This window comes from Penaeus japonicus, unplaced genomic scaffold (assembly GCF_977035675.1).
Source record: "Penaeus japonicus unplaced genomic scaffold, GWHDUDI00000001_assembly GWHDUDI00000030, whole genome shotgun sequence".
NCBI classification, from domain to species: domain Eukaryota; kingdom Metazoa; phylum Arthropoda; class Malacostraca; order Decapoda; family Penaeidae; genus Penaeus; species Penaeus japonicus.
Window position 1 is genome coordinate 19,572,479 of NW_028234432.1, and position 10,000 is coordinate 19,582,478.

The 10,000-nt window shown below is 36.0% G+C and overlaps 2 protein-coding genes across 2 annotated transcripts in view; one reads left to right on the top strand and one right to left on the bottom strand.

Annotated features, from left to right (window-relative positions):
• LOC122267677 (uncharacterized) overlaps nucleotides 1-78 on the top strand; it is a 14,115-nt gene extending 14,037 nt beyond the window's left edge. Inside the window, exon 8 of the mRNA XM_086554726.1 lies at nucleotides 43-78. Coding sequence (XP_086410852.1) covers nucleotides 43-78 — 36 coding nt within the window. The remainder of the gene's footprint in view (nucleotides 1-42) is intronic.
• Nucleotides 79-1,510: 1,432 nt separating this feature from the next.
• The window catches only part of LOC122267679 (hemolymph clottable protein), a 26,522-nt gene continuing 18,032 nt past the window's right edge, over nucleotides 1,511-10,000 (bottom strand). The window contains exons 21-37 of the mRNA XM_086555169.1: nucleotides 7,466-7,560; nucleotides 7,124-7,301; nucleotides 6,898-7,020; nucleotides 6,655-6,752; nucleotides 6,412-6,515; nucleotides 6,155-6,231; nucleotides 5,830-5,953; nucleotides 5,340-5,518; nucleotides 5,088-5,234; nucleotides 4,826-4,978; nucleotides 4,590-4,720; nucleotides 4,254-4,437; nucleotides 3,613-3,795; nucleotides 3,218-3,340; nucleotides 2,649-2,895; nucleotides 2,377-2,501; nucleotides 1,511-2,227 (exon numbers count right to left, since the gene is read on the bottom strand). Coding sequence (XP_086411295.1) covers nucleotides 2,090-2,227; nucleotides 2,377-2,501; nucleotides 2,649-2,895; nucleotides 3,218-3,340; nucleotides 3,613-3,795; nucleotides 4,254-4,437; nucleotides 4,590-4,720; nucleotides 4,826-4,978; nucleotides 5,088-5,234; nucleotides 5,340-5,518; nucleotides 5,830-5,953; nucleotides 6,155-6,231; nucleotides 6,412-6,515; nucleotides 6,655-6,752; nucleotides 6,898-7,020; nucleotides 7,124-7,301; nucleotides 7,466-7,560 — 2,409 coding nt within the window. The 3' untranslated portion in view covers nucleotides 1,511-2,089. The remainder of the gene's footprint in view (nucleotides 2,228-2,376; nucleotides 2,502-2,648; nucleotides 2,896-3,217; nucleotides 3,341-3,612; nucleotides 3,796-4,253; nucleotides 4,438-4,589; nucleotides 4,721-4,825; nucleotides 4,979-5,087; nucleotides 5,235-5,339; nucleotides 5,519-5,829; nucleotides 5,954-6,154; nucleotides 6,232-6,411; nucleotides 6,516-6,654; nucleotides 6,753-6,897; nucleotides 7,021-7,123; nucleotides 7,302-7,465; nucleotides 7,561-10,000) is intronic.

Below are 10,000 nucleotides of genomic sequence, written 5' to 3' on the forward strand. Positions count from 1 at the left end.
AAAAATGCGTATGATCTGAGTGATTACGAGTGCTAATTACAGAGACCACACTCTAGGGTAACACTAAAGCACACTTAGAATTCTTAGACTATCAATAATTATAAATCTACGAGTTAGTACATTGTCAACTGGATATTGGCCAAACTAAACACTTTTACGGAGTATCCTATCCTCACGATGTTGATAGGCGTAACAGTAATAACCTCATATTCCCAAATCCGAACTAGTAAGAATATATGTACCTTACTATGGCTTTGGGATAAAAAAAAAAAATCTTCAATTGGATATCAGAAATGCCAAAAATGCGGAACCATTTGAAAGAAGCGTTTCAGAATAAGTACTGTATGCTTGTCATTTTCCTTTGTATTGTGCTATCATGTTTGGTTGTATCCTTGTATTGAAGTTTTTAATCGATGTAGTAATCTGCATCATGTATGTTTAATAGGGGTTATTTATAATATATCGATATGTAAATACTGTTATTTCATCATTCTGTTGAGGATCACCAAAAAAGTTCCTATGTATATCCTATGCTTAGCCTTGAAGTAAAATGTTGTTATTTCAGTGCTTTGTATATTTTCGAAAACTATATAATACTTTCTGATCTGAATCTGATTTTTAAAAAAATCTCTCCGACGTGTAAATCCAGGTGATAGTGTCTATTACCTACAATGTCGATTCGCATGTTTATCAATATGTCGTTTAAATGATAAACATATTGAAAGGCCTTGGGCATAAGAGGCAATTGTAGAATCTTTTTGGTATTAACACCTGCTACATCATAACCCTAGAAGGAGTCCTCCTCTTCTTTAAAATCTACTTTTGTTGCAGGTCTATGCTTTAGAATATTAAAGAAAAAGAAAAATAGATATATCATGGGAAAGTACCAGGATTCATTTTTCTGGAAAAAAATGAAAAAAGTACGGGAAAATTCTAGTTTATATCAGGTTCTTCGTTAAATAATATAATACTATCAACAACAAAAATTACCTACCAGTAATAATGAATGCAAAAGCCAATGAGAATCTACAAACAGTGTTAGTGTGAGTACAAATTTTATACATTTTGCAAAGTAGAGCAAAGATCAAGGAATGGATTGACTGGCGATATTTATTCCATCCCATTACAAAGTCTTGTGATGAAAGATGTAAGCTAAGATCCAGAAGAATTTTGCTTAGGAATGACGAATTTTCATTGGCTGAAAACCAACTTTTTGCGAAACTCATGTTAAACACCTTTAGTAATGTAGGTATAGGTAATTTGGTCACTAAAGTGTAGATCATGTAGTTGCCACAACATCACCCTTTTCTGTGTCTCTGGTGGGTGTCTGACTGAGTCCCCTTCTAGAGAACAGGTAAAGTGCATTGTCCCAATTCCTATGACCTGCATTTTTGTTGCAAATATCGTATACACTTCTTCTATACTCCAATGAGATTAAAAAAGAAAGAAACTTCTGCAGTTAGCGGGCAGTGATTTCGCATGAATACTAGAAGCCTGGATAGGTAAACAATTTGTAAGACCCAAGGTTTATTTTCGAAAAGCTAGCATCATCCTCTCACAATAAACAGTACACAGTTTTATTCTCGACTCTCACTCCTATCAAACTGCATCTCCTTGCTTCGTTTTTCAGTCCCATTTCGCATTTTTGTGTAATTTTTAATGAACCATTCCAATAAACAGAAACATGAAATCCTATTCTTTTATTCAGCTATTCAATTATATGTTTTGACATGATCTTTTGTTACATCAACCGAAAGGTAATATCAATAAAGGTGATGCCTAATAAAGAAACCTATGCATTAGAAATCAGATCATTATGAAATATGATTAAAATAATTTACATTAGGACAAACACAAAAGTAGGTGGTACAATTTATCGCATTAAGTATGAGATGTTTATCAAAATGAAGGACGAAATAATGGGTCAGTATACAGGGTGTTGAAGTAAGGAAGAGTTGACAATGGTTTCAATAAAAGAACTGTTATGATGTATTTAGTGGGACAAAAGGGAAAATCTTGTTTTTTTTTATCGGAATTGCAGAACTCTAAAGAGAGGAAGTCGAGAAATTAGAATGGTAGTGGATATCAGCTACTGTGGGATACAGGAAGACGGGTAACTCAGGGTGTAAGAGCGAGGGTAGCACTCTTTCCATGTTGTTCCCTGCACTTGCTGCTGCTGTTGCTGCGCCTGTTGCTGATGACCGCTGAACTCGCAGTCATACTCGACCTGGCAAGAATTGATACAGTTTACAAGGAATGTTGGGGATAGATTCAGTCACTCTATGTGTTCACGATAAAAAAGGGAAAGCATGGCAACTAAAACGACAATCGAAAATATCTATAGATTCTCCGCTGGTGCTAAAAGATAAAACATACCGATGTGGTGACGGGGGTGCCGGAAGCACATTCAGGCTTGCACACTGGCATGGGGGTGAGAGCCTTGCAGTGGTAATGGCCCTCCGTCCTCTCGTGGTACACCCACTCCGTGCAGTCGTAAAGAGCTGCCGGAAAAATCCAGCCGTTAGTGAGGATGAAAATATTTTCGAAATTTCCTTTTGACTTAAACGTTTTTCTCCTTTGATATCCACTTCCCATTTATGACTGGGACTCATGAATCTGTAATAAGACGTCTAATACGCAAAACTAACCGTCAGAATGTGTGACTCCTGTGGGCTCGTAAGTGAAGTGAGTGCAGATGTCCTGGTACTGTTCCACTTTACGTTTCTTGCCACTGAAGATGAACGAGGCACATCCTTCTCCGGGCGAGGCCCAGGAAAGGGCGAAGAGGCTGGAGTCCGTGTAGTAGCATCCCTTGGGTCCTACCATGTCGTTGGATGGCTCGCCGTCGAAGTTTCCGCACAGACCGGCTGTGTGTCCGCGGTGATCCAAGCTCATCTGTTAAATGTATGATATCGGAATTGAATACATAGTTTAGACAGAATGTTATTTAGAAATGTATTTTCCATGTGTGAATATTCCTTTAATTAATCATGCTAATTCAAATGCCCTTGCGATATTGTGAAGCAATAGAAAATATACAAAACGTAAGGTAAGTGCATACTCTTTTTAACCTTGACGAAACATGAGAAACTGAACATATTATATATGGATCATGTACTAAGCAAATTACTGTGTTTCTAAATCGACCTGATGTTAGATCAGTACAAAGTATGTTTGAAAATGTAGCTGATCAAAAGGAAATATTTCTTACACTTACCAGCACCTCTACCTTGTCCGAAACCTTGACGGTTGTTCCACTTTCAAAAACGATCGTATGGCTGTCCTCGTGATGCAAGACAGTGTACCTGTTATCTGTTCCTTGCGCTGGTTCGCCATTCACCTGTTTCAGGAGATGCAGACATCTATTACAACTGGTCTGAGTGAAGGTTAGGGAAGCTGATGCAAAGGACTAGGCTAAACAAAGGGGAGACTGTTTATCCCTGTCTAAAAGAAATCTTACTGTGATGAAATATTTTCGAGATATTGGATTGTTAGTTGGATAATATCAGCCTATGTAAAGGAACGAAGAAAATAAGTAAACAAATAAATACATATTCACATCACTTAGTCAGAAATGTGCAAGACACATCGTGAAGAAAACGACAGACTTACAAGGAAATTGGCTGGGGACATATCGATTACAAGTGCTTCTTTCTGCCAGATGATGCGGACTTCCCACTGGCCTGAGTTCCGGACGAGCATGACTCCTCGCTGGTCAAAGGTTGTATCGAAGGTCATGGCGTTCCAGCATTCACTGGGCTCGTAGGAGAACACCTTGCCGTCCGCCGTCCTGACCTGGAATTCAAATGGCTTGAGATCTATCAAGTGCTGAATTTAAAGGGATGGTATAGCAAGAAAGAAAGTGGAAATGACATGAAAAACACATCGGGAAATAATAAATGATAAGGTGGGAGAAAAGAAAATATATATATATTTGGAAGAATTGTAAATATGAGTATATGGAGAGGAGAAAAGGATTGAGGACATGCTGTGCCGGCAAATTAGTACACGGACCTAAATCAACCTCTGAAACACCTTATTCTCCAGGATTTACTGCCACACAACAAAATAAAGACCCCCATCCTCTATAGACCTCCCAAAAGATGTGACTAAGAAATTCCATGACACTATACTTCCAGATCAACGGTAACGTAATTATTTACCATTATATTAGATATCATATGTAATTTTTTATTATCCCATTCTCAAAACTAAAGCTTGTAATTCAAGAGACAAGTTCAGAGATTCTGTACCTTAGTTTCGTCGATGGTACAGGCCAATGGCGTGCGGCCGACAGCGAAGTCGTAAAGCAAGGTGGTCGCTAAAGGTGCTGGAGTGAATAACGGATTCACCCACACCGGGATTTCCAGTTCCTTGATGATGGACACGGCATAAGGCTTCTCCGTCCTCACGGTCCACAGGCCGGTCTCAATGCACCTGAACGCACAGGAAGCAACAGTTCAGTCGCGGATTAAGAGAGAGTATGTCAAGGACTGTTCTTAATCACGTTTAGCAAGGTTGCTGCTGAGGATGTAAGGATGTAACCATGAATGATCATAAACGCCACGCGTTGCATTCCAGCGACTTACTTTGTGGCATCAATTTCAACCCTAGCATCGTAGTGAGCGGTGGTGTGGTCGAATTCGATTTGCTTGGATAGGGACACCTTGATGAGGTCATCGACGTAATACGTAAGGTTCTTCAGATAATCTGGGAAGTCCTGGAAGGAAAATTTTGTTAATAAACAGGATTTTACTCAAGCGCCAAAAGGCACTGGCTGTATCTGACGACTTTCAAAGTGATTTAGAACTTGTGGCTTCCTTACTGGAGTCCAGGTGGCAGTGATGTGCGAGTATGAGTGGTCATACAGAGGAGAAGTGATGATGTCAATGCCGGGGGCGTAGGTACTGTAGTCGCAGCTCTTGTCAATTGCCTCCTTCACTCTCTCTATGGCGACGTTGCTCACATCAAATGAAGCCTGCGGAAGGCAAAGGGGAAATGTACTGCCACACAGTCCCATAAGGCAAAACAATATTTATATTCATGGTCTCTCGAACAAGTTCTATTCTCCTTCCTCTCTTTCTCACCTCCAGTGACAAGACCGACGCCTCCTCGCACGTCACGCCGTCGTACAGCTCGGCCTTCACTGTGGAGTGGTAGTTAGCTGTCAGCACGTCCTCAATGGTGAAGAAAGGATTAAAGTGCGGCTTGACGATCTGGGCGTTCAGGCAGATCTGCAGAGAACAAGATCGGCGTCACAGATCCTTGTACAGTAATAGGATAAACTGATTCAGTTAAAGAACATGCCCGATGTCAAGAAGCTCTAAAATGTCACGTACAGTGTGTGCCTCCTCCAAGACGCCGACGGCTGGGTGCTTCATGAGCGTCACTTGCACTTTGGAGGATCTTGCTGAAGCGGAGCTGGAGATCGCCCAGGTGACACTTGCTTCGTAGTTCCTCGTGGGAGTTCCCTTGAGCTCTACTTCCACACTGACGGTTCTCACGTGTCCTCCGGATACTGCACGAGAATGATTAAAGTCTTGTATAAGTAAACTGAGTGATGGAGACTAGTCATAAGAATATCTTCTTCCAACGTAACTGTTGTGTAACGATTTCGATAAGTTGCATGTTTTTTAGCAATGTCTTCGACGAAATTAACAGACAATACCCCATAGTATATGCAAGCACTTCCCATCGTTTCTGTTGACTCATAGCTGGTGTTGCAATATAAGCAGAGCATTTTATTCCCACAGTGTATAAGCAAAACAACCACCAACAACCCCTTGACTTCCTAACAGAAACGCTCCCTGGCCAAGATCCTGTTCTTACCAATTAATGCCTGTTGTAGTCTAACGATGCGTTCTCTGGTCTGGCTTTGCGTTCCGAAGCTGTCTACTTCCAAGAGATCCTGTCGGGAATTAGAATGGCGATGAATAACGTACCAGAAATGCATCTCTCCCAAGTTTCAGCTTATAAAACTGATCGAATCATTGATATTATTGTTTGACGCAAACGCTGTCATTGCTGTTATATTTGAATGGACTAGTGAGAATAAGCAAAATCTTTTCGTATCGAAAGGTGTATCATGAACACTGTGGTGGCTCGTGAGCTCGGTAAGTCCAGGTCACCCGCCTTGAACAGTGAGAATTGCGGCTGTAGTCGAATTCTGCGACACCTGGCCGTCGTCGTAGTCGCCGCGGTCCGTCAGAGACCCGCTGCTTCCGGTCGACACTGCGGGAGAGGGAGGCATTTTGTTGGAAACTGTGAGAGTTAGGGAACGGTGGATGCCGGTGGTAATCGTGGGGTCGGAGAGGGAATAGCTGTGAGATTTCTAGTAAAAGGTAAATTGTTGCAGTGCAATTAAACGGTGAGATACATTCAAACCAAAATGATGTACGTCTTTCATCTTACCGTAAGTGAAGGTGAATGAGACGGTCTTGGTTGTGGAAAGTGTAGGATCAAACACGATATTCTGTTCCCAGTTGTGCATACTGGTGCTGGTGCTGAAAAATTGACTGAAATGAACACTGCACTTTAACTACAATTACAAAACCAAAAAGAGAAATCAATAAGCTAGTGTTCTTAAAAGCTGAAAAGGTGGATAAGGTACATCAAATCTCTCAATTTTCTCTTAATAATCGTTCGCGAACATACCTGATTATTTCATAGAAGCTTGGTGTATGATGCACGTCACCGTCTGTTGCGACTTCGACCCACAGACCCACATCGGAGGGGAACGCCTGGCGTTTATCCTGTCAATAGTGGCAAGAATGGAAGCCTCTTATGTGGCTAAGAATGCAATCTAAAAGCAACTTGACAAAGATGCTGTTTTTTCATAAAACACATATGAAGACTAAATTCAGTCATGATACAATTTATCACTACTCGTATTCTTACGTTGAACAAAGGCACTTCTCCTTGTAAGATAGGTTTGTATTCGTTGTCGACGATTAGCACATCGCAGGGATAGTTGTTCTCCAGGACAGTATAAGAAGTGATTTTAGACTGGAACACATTTATCTGCAAACAAGTAATAGAATCATTTCATTTCACTCTTCCAATCTAATATTTTCCATGTGGCAACATAACAATGTTTAATTAACATTACACTGCATTCTCTAACCTTCTCGGTATTGGTCGGCTCTATAGATAGCTGTATCTCTTGGCTTAGCATGTCAAAGGATGCGTGAACATTGACGGGTAAGATGAGCCGAGCTTTTCCATAGAAACCTGAAGTGATGGCAGGTCTCGCTGACCAAGGAAGATAAGTCCTTGCTTCCGCGTAGTAATCTTGGTCAGCCCTGAGAGATAAAATCATCAGTGCACAGACACTCCGAAAAGGTCATATTGATTTTACTTTTGATAAAGATTTCGGGATTAGGCTGAAAAAGAAGTTGCAAGGGGTGTTCTTTTATATCAGTATTTCACAAAAGTACGAACAAAAAGCAACATCGACCACACTCACTCAAAATCGATAACCGCGTTCCCCTTGTATTTCCCAATTCCACTGTTGAATTCGAGATTTTTGACCTTCAGCTTAACAGCTTTCTCAGAAACCCGCTGTTGGCGAAGGACAGAATCAACACATGTAAATAGATAGATACTTTCATGATATATATATATATATATATATATATATATATATATATATATATATATATATATATATATATGTATGTTCTCTATATATTTATATTCTCGATATTATCTATCTATATATATATATATATATATATATTAAATATATTAATCTATATGCGAGTGTGTCTCGTGTGTGTGTGTCTACACACACATTACCACTCGCAAGACACCTATTTATTTCCTTATCTATAGATATATCTATATATATATATATATCTATATATATATATATACTATATATCTAATATATATAATAATTTAATTTATTATATATATATATATATATATATATATATATATATAATATATCTACATATATGTCCATATATTGATCATATATATATAATCTATAATCTATATATATCTCTATCTCACTATATATATGCATCATACATCTATATCTACTATCTATCTATATCTATCTAATATACTAACTCTTATCTCTCTATCTTATTAAATATAAAATACTTCTACCTCTACATCTCCATCTACATCTACCTCTCCCTCTACCTTTACATCTAATCTACCTTACATTTACTCTACATCTACCATCTACATTTCATTACTCCATCTACATCCATCTCCATCTACAACTACTCTCACCATCTACCTAACATCTACATCTACATTACCTCTATCAATCACCTCTCTCTCTCTCTCACTCTCTCTCATCTCTTATACTAAACAACCCCCCCCCCCCCCCCCCCCCCCCCCCCCCCCCCCCCCACCCACCCCCCCTATTATAATAAACCCCCACCCCATAAATATAAATATATATATATCTATGTGTGTGTATTGTGTGTGTGTGGTGAGTGTGGGTGTCGTCGTGTGTGTATATATATTATTTATATATTATATTATATATATATATATATATAAATAGTATATATATATATATATTTATCTATATTATATATATATGTATATATATATATATATATAATACATATATCTATATATAATATATATATATATATATTTATATATATATATATATATATATATAAAAAAAAACCCATGGTATTATGTATTTATATATATACATTTATTTATATATATATAAATATATTAATATATATATATACATTATATATATATTATATATTATTATAATATTCTTATTTATTATTTAAATAAATATATATATATCATATAATATATTATATATATATATATACATATATTATATCTAATATATAAAACTATATATATATCTATATATATTTCTTTTTTATATTATATTAATATTTTATATAATAATAAATATATATATATATATATATTATATAGATATATTCTATAAATATACAATATATATAATAATTATATTTATATATTTACATATTAATAGATAGACATATCTTATTAAGATATCGATAGATAGAAACATGGGATGGTATTAATTATATATATATATAATATATATTTTATTTATTTTATTATATTATATATATAACATACGTATATATATATTTTGCATGTGTGTAAAACTGTGTGTGAGTCTTTTTATGTGTAGGTTATATATATGTATATACACATAAATATATATATATATATACATATATCTTTCTATATATATTTATATAGTTAATATATATTATATATATAAAATATAGTATATATGTATATACATATATATATCTATATATATAATATAGAGAGCGAGAGAGAGGGAGAGAGAAGGCAGGGGAGAGAGAGAAGAGAGTGACGCGAGAGAGAGAGAGAGAGTATAGGAGAGAGAGAGAGATGATGAGAGAGATAGAGAGAAGAGAGAGAGTGAGAGAGAGAGAGATAGATATAGATCTATAGATCGATCGATATATGTAGATAAATGTAACATAATCATCTAAATGAATGGAATTGATAAAACACGAAACACCACACACACACACATACACACACACCACAACACACACACACCATTATCTATATATATATCTTTATATATATATATTATCTAATATATACAATAATATATATCTATATATAGCGATATAGATTTAGATAGAGATATAGATATATATTAGCTATAGTATAGATAGATAGAATAAGATAGATCTAGATATCTATATATATTATAGATGTTAGATAGATAGGAATCGATATAGATATAGATATAACATATATATACAGATCTTATATCTATATATATTATATATATATAAACCTATACATATATATATATTATATATATATCAATCTATATAACTATATTTATATATATAACTATATATATATAAACCATATATTATATATTTATATATAAAATATATATATATGATATTTATAATATATCTCATATGTGTGTGTGTGTTGTGTGTGTGGAGTGTGAGTTTATCTAACACACTAGAAAAACAAT